Consider the following 18,689-nt stretch of genomic DNA (forward strand, 5'->3'; position numbering starts at 1 on the left):
CTTGGCCAGCGGCCCGAAGCGGCGCGGCATACTTGGCTTTTGACGAGCTCAGATGAGATACATCACAACAGCAAATGACTCATGGTTCCTGCGAGAATTACAGGTCACTGAGGGGAGGGACCTCGGGAATTGACATCATGCAACTGTGTTTACTCGCTATCAGGCACAAAGATCAAGGCTCACAGCAACGTAGAAATTATCGGACTGTATCTTCTAAGTACATTCATTGGTTCGAACTTCCAATGTTTCGGGGGCCCTTGGGCCCCTCCTCAAGCCCGTTCCCTCTGCGCGCTGTCTCTCTCCATCGCCAGTAAGGGCGCATAAACGAGTTGCTCTGCTCACCATTCAGCAGAATATCGGCAGCGTGCTAAAATAGCAAATCAGCAGTGATTAAAAGACATGGATATTTGAAGTACTCACTTCACCTAGAACGGGGAGAAACTTGGCTCCATGTCCACTTCCGCCAGTGCAGACGAACACGGAGTTATCGGCGTAATTCGGCACGTAGTCAATCTAGCACACGGCCCAAATCAGCAAGACCGAGCAATTTATCCTACTTCAAAATCACTTACCACAAAAGAGTTGTCAAGTGAGTCAGTGTACCAACACATCTTTGTTGAATAAAAATCTTGTTCTTTGAAGTCCGGGAGGAAAATGGATACGAACGGCTTGATAGCCTCTCTGGCTCTGTCCGGTACAACACGAGAATCAGCGGGCGACATGGGCACAGACCATTTCCCGTCCTGCGTGAAGCCAGCATCAGGGGGGGCAGGCTGGAAGTTCGTGAACTGGAGAGTTGTCAATTCCAAGACCTTCACAAGTATTGCAAGCATTTACATACCTTAACGCCCCTGTAGCCGATCTTTATGAGGCCGTCAGATGTCCGAGGAAATACATAGATACTTCCGATGTCTTTGCCATCGACAGTCCGGGCAGCGCTCTTCCAAGTGATCACAGGAAAACGCTCAGGAGAGTACTTATCCCAGAGTCGCTCGTCATCCTTGTCGACCTTGAAGGTGACGACGCTTCCGGCTGAGGATTCCAGGTGGTACGACAGCTCGGGCAATAGTTGCGTGGAGAAAGATCCGGCTGCCAGAAACATTGGTCACTGCAACTGTTAAATTGTGGAGAGCGAACTTACCAGCAATGACCACAACATCGGCCTTGTGAACAACTCCGTCCTTGGTCTTCAGGCCAATAGCCCTTTTCTTAGATGACTCCGGGACGTTCTCTTCTATGAGACTCCCAAAACCACCTTTCTGGGGCCCGAAGTGGAATACGACGCCCTGGCGTTCAGCTATCTTGTAGAAGTAAGCGCAAGCTTCACTGCACTTAGTGAAACCAGCCGTAGAGTCGAGAACTGCCTCAAAGCTCTGATTCGAAGATGAATCCGGGATAGCAAATTCAAGGAGCTTCGAGTCCCAACCGCGCTCAGTGGCACGCTGGCGGTCAGTGGGATCACTTTTCACAAATTGTGTATCACGTAGCCCGTCACGTTCAAAATTACGCAGTGTCTCACGCTCCAGTGCACCAAGATCGGCGTCGGGTTGGACGCGAAGCATGCCGCAGCCGCTGAATAAGTCAGACCGCTCTTCTTCATTCTTCTCTTCGCGGCGTAATTCGTTAATTTTCTCCCAGGCGCTGCGACTCTCAAGCGCTAGGCGTTGATAGTGGATGCTCTTTCCGTAGGATGCTCGAAACTGCAATTTAGATAATCGTTAATTGCTACACGTCACACATTAGAGCGAGTGTGCAGGGAACCTACGATCTTGTTATGGTCCACGGAAGCTGCCTGGGTACTGTGGGCGAAATCGGGCGAGTATCCCGACTCGTCGTATTGATGTCTGTCAAAGACATGAACTCGATTTCCGGCTGTTTTTTATCAGCTCTCACAAGTCCTATATAGGTCTCTTTTTCGGGAGAAGGCGCCAAGACTCACGCTTCTTGCTGAGGGCAACCGCCAGCGATAGCCCGAATATGCCCGCTAAACAGGTCGTTAGTAAGTCTGCGGGCCTATATGGTCACTGCATTCTGCCTACCACCGACAATAGCAATTGACTTTGGTTCCGACATGATATCTCAATGCGCAAATAACTTCACAGAGATCGGGTAATCGTTGCGTATCATGTTGGTTTGGCAAGGCGCGGGGAAGAGCACCTTATCATTAGTCAGTTAACCCCGAGCTCCGAAGTCGCAGACCGACGCAGCACTTCGGGAAACTGTTTATCTCCCAAGGTGTTTGACGATCTGCGGGGACCCAACGTGCCATTTTCGCTCAGATGATGGTTGCATTTGACCTGCCCAATGAGGTAACGCTGTTCAGAAGGATCCCAGAAGGATCTCAGGACCACTGAGATTGACAGGCGTTACGGCAACAAAAAGCGAAAGGCCAGATGTGATGAGCGTGCGGGCCAATAACGGCATCGCTGTCAAGACACGTTTGATGTTAAGGAACCAATTAACAAATTTTTGCCGAAGACCAGACTTTGTATTCGCATGCTTATCATCCAGCTCACATCTGTGACTGTCGCACAAACCCTACATCTAATCAATGAATCCACTGGCCCATCCACTCTTGGTACAATTCCTTCGCCTCATGGACCATTCCCAACTCAACTCCCAAGTAGCAACTCAAAAGAGCCTCTGACGGAAGAATAAAGCGAGGAACTAATCCAAGCATGAGTCAGAGCCGTATGCTCGCCGGTAAAGATCGTGCTCTTCTTCTGTGAAGCTAACAAAACGATCACTTCAATCTCCGCCACGATAGTTTGTGATGAGACCGGATCCTGATTCGTTCAATCCATACACGGGATATTACAGAGCGCCGACGGCCTAATCGAGTCACGGTGAAAGTAACAGCCATGCTGGTGTAGTCGTAGTCCTTAGACTCCAACGTCCTGTTTGCCGCGCCGGGATACCTTGACAGACGTGTTCGACTGTTGCCGGCTTCGTCATGAACCGGTTCCAACTTCCGGATTTTGCGGTTCAAGATCAGTCTGTCTGAGACATGGGGAATAAAAGCGTCGGACATGCGGTTGAAGCCTTTGTCGACACACTTCCACTCAGTCTCACCGAGAATATCGTCAGACCCGTCAAGAGCTAAGTTGGAGTTGTGCACCATCTCATCCCAGATGACATCGTAGTCAGTGGAAGTCCAGATTGCATCTGTGACATTCTCATCTGCATTTAGACGGTTGCGCAGCAGCGACTGCTCGCTTCAATCATCGTAGCCTAGGTCCATCACTTGCTTGTGAGCCCCCCAAATATCGGCTTGTATTTCCTTGATGAGAGTCTCGTTCTTCAAGACTTTGTTCATTTCTTTCTCAGTGTTGTTACATTCCGCCGATGTCATGACCGGTGGAGCACCGAGGCTTGGATCTTTCGCAATCTCAGCGGGGGTAGGTACCCTGCCATCCGAATGTCTGCCCGTCCCAAAGGCGAGTAGTTCGTTAGGATGGTGCTGGATCCATGGAATAAAGTCGATTCTGTACTTCTCATCGCTTTCGTTCATTCTATCGAGGAGGTCGGCGAGTTGAAAAGTCATGCGGAGATCAGAGTACGCGTGCGTGGAATCGTCGCTCTTGTATGTGACTTGGTGGTAAGGTAATCTCATCGGGCCCATCTCGGCGAACTCTTCCGTATCATCGACGAATACTGTGCGAAAGCGTCCTCCAACACGATCGCTGGCTTCAATGATCTCCCAATTATGGACGCCGACACTGTCCAGCATCAAGGCAGTAGCGAGGCCTGAGATGCCACCTCCAACAATAAAAATTGAGGCATTGGGACTCTTGCGGGCGGTGAAGTTTCCAGGGAGGTCTGCTGAAACCAATGGAATCGAAGTCTTACAAAAGGGGTCGTCCCTCCCAAGTAACTCTTCTTTCCAAAGGGGTGTTCTGAGGTGCTACTCTTACAAGAGCAGATGGGCAGAGTGAGACTAAGAAGAGGGCAGAGCCTAGGAAAGACGAAATGTATGTCATTTTTTCGTGCGACAAGTGCTCCCTTCGCGCCAGGGGTTATAAAGTAGTGCTGGCGCTGCAGGCGTGGTTGACGTTCTCATCAAGCAAGGCCTCGCAGACGTGGCTGCCCGTTGTCTGAATGGTCGGCAAGCAATATCTTGACACTTCCAACATCGCCTCGCCATTCTCGTCATCAACTCAGCTTCCAGCGGTCAACTACCGAGATTTCCTTGATCTCATGGTTTTTTGTCTTGGACCTTGAGAGCTGAGCTGCACTTCGTCCCGCCGAAGCTTCCGAGTTGTCTCCATCCGATATTTGCATTCGATTTGTAGTAATGCGACCAACTTGGCAAAACCTGCGCAATACTGCGCAAGGTATTTTTCGTTGCTACCTCTCAGATGTTGATCTCTCGCATGGGCTCAGTGAGATAGATCCCTGAAGTATACGGATACATTTCGCAGGGTGAAGAATTTCAGGTTCGAATGGAACCTCATTGCAGCAGCGACTGCGGTCCATCTTAGCCTGCCGAAACTTAATTGCACTCGAGGCGAAAAATGCTTGTATCGTTCAAGGCATCTTTAACGATTGACGACGTACCTACTCTCGTAAATTTCAGGTGCTGTTGCTCAATGGCCATCCGGGTTCCATTGATGCAGTGGTGATCACAAGCCATCAAGGTTGAATTACAGGGGCGCCTGCAGATTTCAACCTCACCAGTACCATACGTAGCATCGCATGGAAGCACTCGGGTTATTCGTCATATGGGGTGTGCACTCGCGTCCGAAATCACTCGCTTAATTTCTTTCACTCAGGGGCATTGCCAACCCTCTTGGGTCCACCCATGAAGGGAGAGTGATTGTCTCCAGGCTGCCGCCTGTTCTACATCTTCATCATTTAGCATATTTCAACTCACATTGAGTCTTCTTCTGTCCTAGTTGGAACATTGCCTTCGGAAACTTTGAGACAGTCTGAAGGTCTGGGGTTGCATTCGACGATGATATCATGATAGTCGAAGCGCACACGGGATTCTACCCAGTTTCCCAAATTGGTGATCAGAAACTTCTCGGCAAACGACGGTGTCTCCGAAGACGACCTTTTCATCAATCTCTTTGGAATTCGTTTCTAGAATGTCCAGGTTCTTGGATACTTCTATGGGTCTGTCAGTAGACGCGCACTGTCATCCCTTCTTAGTTTGGTTTGTCCAGACTCCAGCCAGTATGTGGAAGACCCAGGCAGGATCCCTCATAGCATCTCAAGCTCGAGTCGTGCACTTATCTTCTTCGTGAACCTCATTCAAGAAACGTCACAGCAAGTCAAAGTCACGTCTGCTCCAGCTCTTCTGGTGGATCGCTACACTCAGCGTCCAGGTTGCAAAGCGATATCCAAGCAGCCTTCGCCGAGTCGGTTTTCCAACATGATTATGGCGCGTACTCTGTGCTACCAGCAAATGCTGTTGTTCACTGACTCATACAGCCGCTCTCCTTAGCATGTGCCTGGCCTCACAATTTCGCGTCACTAAGTTTGGACTGTCCTTTCCATTCATGAGCTATCAAACGCCGATGCAGGTCCTGTTTTATTCGTATGGATAAGACATCCTGTCAGGTGAATGCATTGTACAGCGGTAGTATCGAGATCTCCGTCAGACCACAGGTGAACGGCAAGTACAATATTAGTTGTGTGAGCTCCCTCTTAGCCAGAGACCATACCAATGCACTCCCACTTCGTTACTTTAAATTTAATTTCGCATTCATGCGACCTCTTTCTCCTTTATTTGTCATTAGGAATCACTACTATTTCTACTGGGGATTGAACCAAGGTGTGCCAACAGTTGTCGCCACGTCTGCTCCCAGAAGATGATGAATTTGAATTCCAGGATGGTAGTTGTTCCACCACAGGCAGCTGACGCCGTCCTCGTTTGTACAAATCGCGTCTGGCGCTCCGTATTCTTGTGGGTTCGCAATCGCAGTTTCATATGACTTCGAAGGTCTGACCAGCCAGGCTTGAGCATCCGGATGGGCTATTTTAAACTTTTGAAAGTTCTTTTCCAATATCTCATTGTAGAGCTTGACAGCAGCCGCAACCTTTGCGTTGCTTTCTGGGCCTTTTTCGATCATCAAAGGAGTGAGTTGCTGGGCTATTCCAGATCATTAGTGGGATTTCGTGATTGACAGCAATGCCATAGTCAGCGATGGCTTTTTGTCATTGCCGTCAATAGCAACTCAATGAAATTAACTTACGAGCACATGTGAGAAACACAAAATTTCGGGCACCGGCATCGTACAGGCGCTGAGTCTGTTCGAAGTAATGGGCAGAAACCTTCGGGTACAGAGAGGATGTGTCGTTTCTGTCAAAAGACTGGCCAACGTCGTTGTTGGCGATCCAGATCCCAATCAGAACGTCGTCCCAGGACCATGGGGTTTCCTGGTGGACGTATGCATCGTAAAAGGTGTTAACCTGGTCTACGTAGGTCGCAACACCTTCCGTGTATGTTGGAATAAGTGTGCTGTCTGTCGTAGCACCTCCTACAGCCAGATTGTAGGCTAAGATCGTTGTGTGATTAAACTCAGAGATATCAAACCCTAGCCAGTTGAGGCCGCCAGTCGTCGTTGATCCAGGAAAAGAGGGATTGCCAATTGGATTCTTGCTCGAGGGAGCGGTGCCGTTGACAAAAAACCCGGTCTGTGTAGTAGAGCTCCCGCTAAAACTTTGTCAGCCAAATCTAGATGAAGGCGAGTCGATAAATCAAGTCTGAGACTGAAGGAGGGACAACTTACAAGGTTACAAAGAATTTATTTCTGGCCGGATCAGACCGCGGGACAGGAGATGAGGCTGCTTTTGTCACAAAAAGTGATACAGCGAAACGGGAAAGATTGTGACCGAGCATAATGGCAGGACGAATTGCTTGGGCTCTCCGCTGACCGATCAAATTTACAAACTCCGAACCATGAATTGGTGGATGCCGGAGCATACCTGGGGAGTTAACAAGCTTATATATGTACCGTACCAGACTATTTTCTTTTTGCCATGTCCACTTCCTCCCCATTCCGCACAAAAGCCGTCACTAGGCCTCAGTTCGGGTTGCCGTCGAGGAACTCCCTGGAACCTGGCCGTCTCTTGCACCTGTCAGGCGCGTTGAGATTGAACTACCCCACCCCCGTCCACAAACCAAACACCAGGTGCATGCAGTGCCGAAATCCGGGGTGGTCCAATGACAACCACAGCCAAATCCCTGTTCAGAGAAACTCTGCTCCATTGATGATCTCGCCATCTGCATCGCGACGTCAGAAGACGCGGACGGTAAGTCTCCTTTCTCAATAAGGCAGAGCGCGTATTCGCTCACCTTCGGTTTCCAATTCTGAGGCCCGAGGAGGTGCAGGTGATGCGCGAAATGGGCACTGGGCCCGAGAGATTGGGGTTGTTGGAGTTGCGTGGGTCAGATCTGCCTTCCGCACAAAGTATGTGCGCTGTGGATGCTTCTTTCTAGCTAATGGCTCACTCGTACTTGATGAATACAGGACTAGTGATGACCTTCCCTCCACCATACTCTCTGCCCACAAAGTACACCGCCCGGTCACCACCACTACCAGACTCTGCCTTCACTGTGAAGCTGCCTTCAACTCTTTTGGGCAATGGAACATCCAACAGACCATCGATGGACACAAAGAGGCCAGCACCGCCCACTATGTCGTCGCGCACCCCTCCTTCCTGAGTAAAGTCCTTTGCCGTTGCAACCAAGTTGAACCGAGGTTGCGGGTTGTGGGGGTTTCCTTTGAGGGCGTCACCAACTTTGACGTATCCACCTAAATGGCCCGATACGCTGATAGTAGAGGGGGTTTCCGATGTGTCATCAAGGAAAATGTCAACACCATCGAAATCCCCGCTGGTTCGGGTCTCGGAGACCACCTGGTTTTGGGAAAGTTGCTTGATCTCATCTTCGGCATTGTGAAGCACGCCCCCGAAAGGTCGAATATGCGAGATTACCGCCCCGGGAAGGAGGATTGATCCGTGCCAGACAGCCTCACGATATCTGTCGTAAACGCGAGCCCCTCCCCAAGTCACGCGAATCTTTCTAGGAGTTGATGCCGTGGTGTGAGTTTCTGCTTCTTTCTGGAGATCCCGGTGGAGAATCCGACCACTCGCATCCCAAGCCTCGATGGAAGAGTACCCTCCCGCACCAAAGAAGCTGTACCTGAGAACGAGTTCCTCATTATCCTTCACAAATACATCATCGCCTTGAAGATGTCCGTTGTCGGTGCGTACGATCCCAACTAAGCGTTCGCCTGTTGTCGCAAACGTACGCCTTGCCCGCAAGGCCTTCGCAACCTCACCACGCTCCAGCTTGTCGGCCAAGACGCCGGTCAATCCACCCTTCGTGCCAAAGACGGCAGTTCCGGGTACCCCGCCTCCACATCGGCCCCGGTGCTCATCCGAATTGGCGGAAACGCCGAGTTTCCAGCCCCGTTTCACGGCGTCGCGAAGAAGCCACTCGAATAACCCCCAAGCGCTGCCAATTTCGAGAAGACGTTCCAATTGGGGATGGTGCCAGGCTAGGTTGCATCGACGACCGCCAACGTGGGGGATCAAAAGGTGGCTTTCAGGTGTATGAGCGTAAGTCGCGTAGACTTCATCCAGTGGCCAAGCGCCGGGTATCAGCTCTGCCGGTCCGTCCTCGTTCCACTCGAAGCTACGAGCTACATTCCCTTTCTTGTCAAAAGGGAACTCGGGTTGACTCGTCTTCGGGTCATCGAGAAAGACGACATTGTGATCACCTGAATCAAATCAGTCTTCCTTCGTAAGAGCACAACAACATTCGAATCAGGTTTACTCACCCCCAGCGGCTGAGTTGCCACACCATTCTGTCCCAGGGAATACGACAAATTCGCCAGGCGAATCAACTCTCTTAATGATCTCAAGCGTGTGCTCCCACTTCTCTTTGGTAATGTTGAAATCATTAGCAGTGTATCCGACGACGTCAAGGCCGGCAATTTCCTTGGCGTAAGAGAAGTTGTATGTGGTCGAGTTGGTGCCGACAGTGTCATCGGAGTGAACGTGAAGATCAGAGCACAACGGCCGAGGGATGGGTAGAGAGGCATCGACAGATACCTAGTCTGTAGCTGTGGCAATGACAGATCCCTCACCATCAATTACTGCCACGACGAGATCGTAGTCCCCATCTTTGACGAACTCGTATGTGTCATTCATCACCGTCCATCCCTGAGCTGCGAAAGGCAAAGTTTTAGTCTGGACAACCTCTGCCTTGGAGCCAACTTTGATCAATTTGACTTCAGCTTTCAGATTCCCTAGGTCTGCTGTCGCATTGCCCCAGATGTTCTCGGTATGGACGTGAAGGGGGGCGGGAACGCCAGGCCTAACAACTCGGGGAGTTATGGTCTTGACTCTAGCAACTGGTCCCGATTTGATTGGAAAAGCAATGTCAGGCTTGATGGGAGCGAATCTTGAAGTTCCGACTGGATCAATATACCACCTCATCAAGAACTTGTCTTCAACGAATGTTTGAACTCGGGTACCCCGCGATCCCCATCGTCTGTCGCCAATTCGAACAGTAATCTTATCTCCGGGGTTCATGTCACCGTCGACAATGTTAACGATGATGGCCTTTTGGAATGGTCGCTCGTGGCCCTTTTGGTCGAAACGAACAGCCAGTGACTGTACCGTCGCCGCCGTTTGTCCTTCGTGGAGAGGGCCTGGCGTGTATTCTAACGATACGTAGTTGTCTTCCTTTGGGTCGGAAGTCTGACACAGCGCCCAGTCCGAGTAGAACTTGAAGGTTCCTTTGATCCAAGCTCCATCAGCAAGGCCACTGGCACCAACCGTGTATTCCACGATGAGTTCAGTCCATTGCCCAGCAATGAGAGTCTTTGTGTTACACTCAAGACTACCCAAAAATGGCAAGGCTTTCGTGTGACGGTAAAGTCCCTTCGGGGCGAAGTAATTGCCCGCGAGATTTGTGAGCTCCTCGTCGGACAAGGTTTTCATCGCGGCGATGGGTTTTGATGGATGCAAAATGCACGTACGGAAGGCGCGACCGCACGAATGACATTTAGATCAATTTCATCTAGCTAGGCTAGTGCCCTTTGTATCACTAAGTTTATTGGGGATGCTTGCATGTCGGAGGTTCTCCGACGCAGATGTGCCCCGAGTGGAGTGTTGGATGATCGAATCCGCCGGGAAGATGACGTGCTCGGGCGGATTTCCCACTCCAAACTGTCAACGGCAGTAATATGCCCGACGTTGGAATTGTTCCCGTACCTTTTCGTCGAGTTCTACTTGAACAATTTTATAAAGCTTGTGCCGCAGCAAAGTAAGCAAACACAATACAAGTCCAATCAGTGGCAGTTCTAGCCTAAGGTACTTCAAGTCGCTGCGTCAATTTGGGACTATCGCGTACTTCTGCGCTACTCCAACATCCATCGCGGAGATTAATGCCTTTCCACGTGGTGATTTATTCGCTATTGAAACATGACCAACGCCTAGGTGCCAAAGCCTGATGCGTAGGCACCGACGATGATACTCCGCACCAAGCACGCAATATCGCTCCTTCCCAGTTGTCTCTTGTCGAGCTTACTGGCCTGATAAGACTTATGTTCGGACCCAGTGATTCGGATCTTCTCCGCAGATCCGGTATGGTGTGCTCGGTTTCGTCTGGGTCAAGAGAAAGCCCTGCAGAAGAATGACGCTGAATTCCGAACTGGAGTACTGGAAACAACCAGCCATGTTTGTTGCTACTTCATGTTTCTCGGTTCAAGCAAATCAAGTATCAACTTGATGAGGTCTTTCCGAACGAAAACATCAACCCCTCGTTGACATCATGGGCACCGCAGACATCGTCTCGTTAATAGATCGATCCCCTTCCGCGAATCTCGTCGATGGCGACACGAAGCAGGTTTCATCGCCGGTCGATTGGACGGAGGACGAAGAGACGAAAGCGAAATGGAAGTGAGTGTTGAAGTCGCACACTTATATCTAGAATTCTTGGGTCTAACATGTGAACCAATGCAGGTTAGATTTGATCATTATGCCACTCCTGACACTCGGCTTCTTCTGCTTGCGTGCGTACGAACGATAGCCCCTAAATTCCACTGCCATCTGACGTAAAATATGACTGCAGAACTCGATCGAGGCAATATCGCGAACGCAATAACAGATACCTTCATGGAAGACGTAGGCATCACGCAATTTCAATTCAATGTTGGCCAACAACTGCTGTCCCTTGGGATTGTTCTCTTCGAGATTCCGTCAAACATGATTTTGTACAAGGTTGGACCGGGAAAGTGGTTGACCCTTCAGTTATTTTTCTTCGGTTTGGTTAGTACGTTCCAAGCCTTCCAGCACAACTATGCCGGCTACCTTGCGACCCGGTTTTTCCTTGGAGTTTCTGAAAGTGGTTACATCCCTGGCGGTCTCTGGACCTTATCAACATGGTACACACGCAAAGAGACTGCCAAACGGGTTATGATATTTTTCTTTGGCAACCAACTGGGCCAGGCCTTTGCATAGCTAATTGCATATGGAATCCTACATATGAAGGGAGTAGCCGGGTATCCTGGCTGGTTCTGGCTTTTCATCGTGATGGGAGCCTTCACTATTGCCAGCGGCATAGTAGTAGGATTTTGTCTCCCAGACGCGTTCCATAACCCGCATAGCTGGTTTCTGCCACAAGTCAACATCTTTACGGAACGAGAGCTTCACATCTTGCAGACGCGCGTGCGCATCGATGATCCCAACAAAATGAACAAGAAGCAGCACATTGGGATCGCTGCTTTCAAAAAGGCCGTGAGTCTTCCTGCATCGCCCTAATTCTCTGATAGCATTACCGACTATTGCAGTTCTCCAACTGGCGCATATGGGTGCATGTTTTCATCACTCTCGGCAACAACGGACCTTTCAGAGGTTTCGACACCTATGGTCCGACCATCATCAGAAGCTTCGGCTTTCCCTCACTTACGAGTAATGCTTTGGCTGCTGTGGGCTTGTTCCTTCAAGCACCAGTCTCTTTTGGCTTCAGCTACATTTCCGACCGGTTGTAAGTGATGTCTTGTCACGTTTATAACTAGTTGGAGGGCCGGATGCTAATTCCTGATTTAAGTAACAAGCGAGGCGAGACTACGATACTGGCAGTCGCAATGCACATGTTCGGCTACATTCTCAACCGCATTTTTACGGAGATCAACAAGCGAGGTGTGCGGTATTATGGAGTCGTCTGGACGCAGACGTTTGCCTCATTCCCGCACCCTCTCAATATCACGTGGATGTCGCTGACTTGCACTGACCCGGAAGAGAGATCACTGGCTATGGCGATGTGAGTTTTCCAGCTTCGTCACCGAACACAATTCGAGATTCTGATTTTTACTTTCAAGGATCATCATGAGCGCGAATATTGCAGCAATTTATGGAGCGCAACTTTTCCAAGCCGATGACAAGCCTCTTTACCGCAGAGCTTTCGACTCAAACATAGGGATTCTCGCTTTTGCACTTGTTTTGGCGTGTATCAGATATGTTCATGAGGTTTACCAAAAGCGAAGGGTTGAATGAGAGTTATGAGCGTACAAGGACACCAGAATAGCCGGCTTACAAGGGTTTTGGACAGCTCTGCGCGAAATCTACTGTACATGATGCATATTCCTTCAGTACCTTATCCGATGCTCAACACATACGTTTCCTGCATTCAGTTTCGACTCAGAATGCCGCTGGACCTTCTCCATCGAAGAAGACCTCATCAAGGACACTCAACATGACTTTCATGCCCTCCCACTGCTCCTTCACACTACCAAGAATCTGCTCTGGCGGCAATACGAACCCGAAATCGCCAGTGTCCCGCAACTCGATCAAGTATGACCATTGAGCTTTGCCAACGGCGTAAGCATAGTCGAAGCTTGCTCCAGTCGTAGGATACAGAGTCGCGCAACTTGGGCCATACGTGAAGGTGACACCCTCAACCTCCCGAATGGCATCCGAGGCTAGCTGAGCAAGCTTGATGTGCTGGCCAAGAGTATCAATGTAGTAGGTGCAGTTGTAGCCGACGGGGGTCAGAAAGTACTGGCTGTAGCTGTGCCAGTCGATGTAGAGTTTCAGCCCACTTGCGTCTCGCAAAGTGTCCACAAGCTTGTGCAGTCCTTCCATCTCCGGGGTGTCGCCTGCCTCGATGCCTTTGTATGTTTGAGAACAAGGGTCCGTAGAAGCCCCAAGAGGATTAGCATCCCATTTGTACGGCCAATTACGGTTGATGTCGCGACCATAACACGTCGAGTTGGTTGAGGTTGGGGCTGGTTGGCGATTCTTCCGCCACAATCGTTCCGTTGTTTGAGTGTACACAAATCCATCCTGCCGAGGTGTCAGAATACATACTGCTTCATTAGAGCTCGAGCACAGAGTTCTCACTGGGTTGACAAACGGGAACACCCAAAAGTCATAAGTATCCACAAAAGCAGTCGTGGTGTTGTCAACGCCATATCCCTGGATTAGTTGCAACGTGAGATATTCCACAACCTGTCGTCCGTGACCTTAGCATTTCCACGGTGGCCTTTTGTCGCATTAGCTTACCGGCGCTACTATCCATTCTCTGGCATGGACAGTCCCGTGCCAAAGCACGGCCGGTTTTCCCGGTCCGTCCGAACCCCAGAAGTGAATGCCAAAAATGTCTCTGCCTTCGAACGAAGTCCCCGACGAGACTATCTCTGAGTTATTGGGAAAGGCATTGTGGAGTGCCTCGAAGTATGCCTTATGGTCGTCATAAGGGTGGTAGCTATCGTACCACTCGAGATCGTCGATTTGTCTCTTCCAGGTGGTCCCTGTAGCTGACTCGGAGGCAATTGATACTGCCAAGTTCTCGTGCATTACATGGTATTCAAGAGCCAAAGTTTGAAACCTTTCGATCTGGTTTGGCGCAATAGCGATATCGATGTGCTTGTTCACTACCGTGTTCCACTCATCATACTCGATGGATGACAACTTCTCCAGGACGGCAGCTGAGTTGGCGCCTGTCGTGACGCGAAGTACTTGGTAGCCATCGTAGGAGACTGGACTGCTCGCCGACACCAAACCACCGATTAAGGCGAACAAGGCAAGAGGATGCATAATCATTGAGCTGTAACGGGAAGACTGCAGAGATGGAGAAATCAAGTCTATGTGCTTCGGACGTATGGTCTGGGTTTATCTATGTCCATTCATGCGAGCGACATTCTCTGCATTTCGGCGTCATCGGAACCCAAGAAAGCTTCACAAATACGTGCTCCGATGTGTCCCCTCAATATTTGGAGAACGTTGCACTCAACTCTCTTGGATTACGTTTGCGCCTTCCGAATCAATTTTAGATAGCACTTGGCAGGCTTGGCATGCCTTATCATTGAGTTCGTGCCAGTAATATTTTCCTCCGTTTCTAAATGCCGATATTGCGATTAGGCAGTGCAACTGATATTATATGTTCCGCCCACGATCCTGACATTCCTTGAAATCTGGGCGTAAGCGTCGTTACATCTCAGATCGTTCATTGAGTAGACGACGTCATTTAACACAAACAAAGGTCACCTCATGGATTGCTCTTTCATCGTACTTGGTGGATTCTAGGCAGAGGTCAAGCATGTCCTAGAAGATAACAAGTCACTTCGGGATATCTTGAGCGAATAATTGACACACTGCAACACGAAGCATCAAAACGATGGCTTCTTCATCTTTCGATGCATCCCTCTAAGATCCAGTCATGATAGGCTATGGTGTTTGGGCACCCTTTGGTTCCTAAGAGGCGAGGTTTTGTTGTCACATCTTCCGAAATAGTTCTTTGACGGTGATGACCAGATCAAAGAAGCCATGCATCATGTTTTGACTACAGACGCATCGAAAGTCGCATTCGCAAAGGGCTTGTCTGTTCCCCGACCTTTGTCCCCAAAATCTGCGGGAATCTTGAAGAGCTTTCAAAGCCAATGGCTTCCATCGTACTGCGTTTCAAGGGTTTATTGACTCAAGACTAGTGACCAGCGGGCTGCGTCTGGACTTGTCTGTAATTGACTGGAAGAACTTCCGCGCAGAATCTTTGAGACGCAACGACGCCGTACCATTTCGATTTTGAGCCACCGTCTCCCCTAGGTCCCATTGCTGGAACTTCTCGATTATCTTTAAAACTTGCACTTGGGCTCGTGAGTCTCGCAAATATCACACCAGCAACCCAGACAAGTCGACCACAGCCTTCAATCCATTACTTGTTGTGCTCGCAACCATGTCGTCAGATTCGGGTACGATGTATTCAGCAGCTTCCGACGACGAGAGCAGTCAACATGGCAGTCACGGTATATCTTATACGGAGCTAGCTGATATTGTGGCTCAGATGGATCATCTCAACCTGGACCCAAAACAACAAGGCCGTGACGAGGTCTTGTCCAGCCCTCTTCTCACAGTGCCCGTCATCAATACATCCCCTCCTTCGCAATACGGTCTCTTCGGTATAAGCCTCTCCGAGGATTCGCTCGCCACTGGGGTTACCAGAGTGGATTCCAGAATCTTTCACAACGTAGCCTGTCCCTCGAGCGTGTTCATATGCGGTAGTCAAGGTTCCGGAAAGAGCAACACGCTAGCATGTCTTCTGGAGAACAGCTTACTCCCTAGCTACTTGGGCAAGTTGACTCTCCCCCTCACTGGAATTATCTTCCACTACGACAGCTTCATTTCGGACTCGGGTGGTCTCCCGTGCGAGGCAGCTTTCCTTGCATCCAACAAGGACGTTTCAGTCAGGGTATTGTGTGCCCCTACTAACGTTCGCACCATCGAGGTAATCCTAGAATCTTCTAATCCATTATGGCAGCTTTGTTTCCTAACCAACATCTTGGCAGAGAATCTACAGCGGCATTTCAAATCTCAAGATTGAGCCTTTGAGGCTCAGCGACCGAGACCTCAACACCAAGCGCATGAATGACCTGATGGCAGTTGGAGAGGGCACCATGCCACTGTACATGCACGTTATCAATCGGATCTTGCGAGAGATGCGCATTGAGCAGCAGAACCTTGGCATCCCTTTCAAGTACAAAACCTTCAAGAAGCGTTTGAGCGAGGCAGACTTGACCCCAGCACAGAGAAGTCCATTGAGTCAGCGCCTTGATACGCTTGAAAGCTTCATGTTGGGAGGCACGGGTAAGGCTACCAGGACTAGTATCGACTGGACGCCTAAGGTAATCATCACTCTTCATTATTGACGACACTATTACCTTCTTCATATGGCTAATGATTTGTCGCAGTCGGGTCAACTGACCGTCGTTGATTTGTCTTGCCCGTGTGTTACGCCAGAGCTGGCCTGCTCTCTATTCAACATCTGCCTGTCCCTCTTCCTGAAGCAGCAATCTCCCGTTGGAAAGGTGGTTGCTCTTGATGAGGCGCACAAGTACATGAAAGAATCCGATGAGAGTCAGACTCTCACCAACTCATTGCTGGAAACCATCCGCCTGCAGCGCCATCTTGGCGTCCGAGTCTTCATCTCAACTCAAGAGCCCACGGTTTCTACCAAGCTTCTCGACCTGTGTTCCATGACGATTGTACATCGATTCACCTCACCCGACTGGCTTCGGACCTTACGCCAACACTTGGCTGGTGTCTCTTCCATGTCGGTGACGATGGCCGGTGAGGAAGAGTCAAGTCATGCAGTTGCGCCCATCGCAGTGGGAACAAAAGATCCTGCGTTGGAGCTCTTTGGTATGATCGTGTCTCTGCACACTGGACAGGCACTTGTATTTGCTCCGAGCACGGTTCTTGGCTTACGGAATGAGCGGAATGTAGTTGTCCTGCAGCGACTAGCTCATCGGGCTCTTCGTATCAAGGTTCGGTCCCGCCTGACCAAAGACGGGGGAAAGACTGTCATGGCCTGAGTTTTGCATGAGGTTTGCAGTTTACCTTGTTCACTGTAGCGAGAGATACCATGATGAGATCACGTTTTGGGAAGCGGGGCTTGGGGATGCGGCTAGAATAAGTTCAACATCCAGATTTATTAGTCATGAGACAGAGTTCGGGTTTTGCAATCTAAGCAGGCATATGACAATATTCTGATACTTGAGCAAGCATCGGCCTAAAACCTATGAATGCTATTGTTTTCGTTCGTCATGACCATTGGCGTCATCAACACGCATGCTCTGAAATGGCGTACCCGGGGAAGGCAGGGCTCCCATTAACTGAGCCGGCTTGCAGACTGGTAGCTACACCATAGAACACCATCTTCATTGCGGATACCCAGGTCTGAGATAAATGGTCAGTAACCGTCGCTGTGGTACAGCATGGCAGATAAGTGCGTGGTAACTGACTGAGGTTGATAGTAGTTCTCTTCAAGTTGCAGTAACACTGCATGATAAACTTGTCTCCCTCCGTGTCTATAATTTGGCAGCCACTGCAGTCGTAATCGAATCCACCGCTGTCCTTGTTAGCACTCCATTGTAGTAGGTCCCGTGAGAAAGAAATTGGACTTACTTTTGCATCCACGCCAGATCGCCGTTCAGGTTTCCAAGGCATTTGTCGAGTTCCATCCTGTTGGCAACTTTGTCCCCTGATATGGGGTGGCAATTCGCATAGAGGTCGACGTAAAAGCTGCCATTTCTTCTTCCCCGGTTGGCTTTTAGTTCAATGTTTTCGCAAGTTCGCTTGAACCAGTGGCCTGTAGGATCGCCGGGAACTGCAGCAACGGCGACGATCAATGTAGCGATGATGGAAGTCAACTTCATGTTGGCGGTATGGACGAGGTGGAACTGGAAAGGATGACTTTCTGGGACAGTGTGCCGGTGTCGAGGCCTGGCACGAAGGCATAGCGTGCAAGTGGGAGATGTCCATTAATAAAGTCTACGAACCCTTGGTTGAAACCTTTGTCTGAAGTCCAGAGTAAGCAATGGGAATGGTGAGAGCCAGGGTCTCGAGTATCACGAAGTGAACAAACCCGCGTATCAGTGTTTATTGTCACTGGCTTTACCCAAACATCACCATTTGTGAGCGTCCATCGAGGGTGGAAGTCAAGCAAGAAGCGAGCTACGGCTCGCCGACATCATGGCGCTGTGTCTACTCGGTCATTTATCCACCAACCTGCAGACTCGATGCATCATGTGTCCTACCCGCGGCTCAACTACCTTTGTCCCAACCTTGGAGTTTGCCGCCATTCCCTATTGCGAGACCCAACAGTGAAGACTGTGCAACCAACAAAGTGACCGAAACAACCATTACCCGCTGCCAAACTAGAGCGCTGACCTTCTGCTCCATCTCCACAAACAAGCACGAACGCTGTTCTTATAGCGAGGGAAGCAGCTGCACAACCACAAGCTTATTTCTCTCTTCCGAACATCGGTCTTTCACATCAAAGCCAATGCGCAAAAGTTGTGTGACGTCAATCCACGACCGTCGACTCGCGAATATGTACGCCGCGTTGGCAGCGATAAATGAATCCACGCAGTTTGCTAGCCGGCGAGAAGTTTGGGAAAGCGGACGCCGCCATAATTAGCAATATCGAAGATCTTGCGAAAGATTGCACAACAAAAGACATATTTGAGTCGATTGACACATTCATTAGAATAGGTAGACATGTTCGGTCATCGTCATGCAGCCAGCATCAAGCACATGTTGACGAGGTCGGCTAAAGTCCGGGCACATGAACCACGGTGGCGATGATGGCGAAAACGAGTCATTTTCAGACCGCCAATCGCTCGGCAGAAATGGAGCCGAAGGGGGGAAACAAGACTCCTGTCTGTGTCTCCCTT

General features: G+C 50.0%; 5 protein-coding genes across 5 annotated transcripts; 2 read left to right on the forward strand and 3 right to left on the reverse strand.

Moving 5' to 3' along the window:
- Positions 1–223: 223 nt before the first annotated feature.
- On the reverse strand, positions 224–2,073 carry COL26b_006021 (uncharacterized protein; the record flags this gene model as incomplete). Its single annotated transcript, XM_053178849.1, has 8 exons — positions 224–367; positions 421–513; positions 573–788; positions 842–1,089; positions 1,142–1,700; positions 1,766–1,872; positions 1,940–1,984; positions 2,040–2,073. The coding sequence occupies 8 exons, from the start codon at positions 2,071–2,073 to the stop codon at positions 224–226; spliced, it is 1,446 nt and encodes a 481-aa protein (XP_053037156.1).
- Positions 2,074–7,452: 5,379 nt separating this feature from the next.
- COL26b_006022 (uncharacterized protein) lies at positions 7,453–9,957 on the reverse strand (the record flags this gene model as incomplete). The annotated part of the gene is made up of 4 exons (XM_053178850.1): positions 7,453–8,192; positions 8,259–8,729; positions 8,790–9,063; positions 9,109–9,957. The coding sequence occupies 4 exons, from the start codon at positions 9,955–9,957 to the stop codon at positions 7,453–7,455; spliced, it is 2,334 nt and encodes a 777-aa protein (XP_053037157.1).
- Positions 9,958–11,709: 1,752 nt separating this feature from the next.
- On the forward strand, positions 11,710–12,284 carry COL26b_006023 (uncharacterized protein; the record flags this gene model as incomplete). The annotated part of the gene is made up of 3 exons (XM_053178851.1): positions 11,710–11,754; positions 11,808–12,004; positions 12,068–12,284. 3 exons carry the CDS (start codon positions 11,710–11,712, stop codon positions 12,282–12,284), a joined length of 459 nt encoding a protein of 152 aa, XP_053037158.1.
- A 373-nt stretch (positions 12,285–12,657) lies between these two features.
- On the reverse strand, positions 12,658–13,537 carry COL26b_006024 (uncharacterized protein; the record flags this gene model as incomplete). The annotated part of the gene is made up of 2 exons (XM_053178852.1): positions 12,658–13,127; positions 13,522–13,537. 2 exons carry the CDS (start codon positions 13,535–13,537, stop codon positions 12,658–12,660), a joined length of 486 nt encoding a protein of 161 aa, XP_053037159.1.
- Positions 13,538–15,190: 1,653 nt separating this feature from the next.
- COL26b_006025 (uncharacterized protein) lies at positions 15,191–16,826 on the forward strand (the record flags this gene model as incomplete). The annotated part of the gene is made up of 3 exons (XM_053178853.1): positions 15,191–15,697; positions 15,801–16,136; positions 16,203–16,826. The coding sequence occupies 3 exons, from the start codon at positions 15,191–15,193 to the stop codon at positions 16,824–16,826; spliced, it is 1,467 nt and encodes a 488-aa protein (XP_053037160.1).
- Between the last annotated feature and the right edge of the window lie 1,863 nt (positions 16,827–18,689).

The sequence above is a fragment of the Colletotrichum chrysophilum genome, assembly GCF_026319265.1.
Source record: "Colletotrichum chrysophilum strain AFK26 chromosome Unknown scaffold_43, whole genome shotgun sequence".
Taxonomy (NCBI): Eukaryota; Fungi; Ascomycota; class Sordariomycetes; order Glomerellales; family Glomerellaceae; genus Colletotrichum; species Colletotrichum chrysophilum.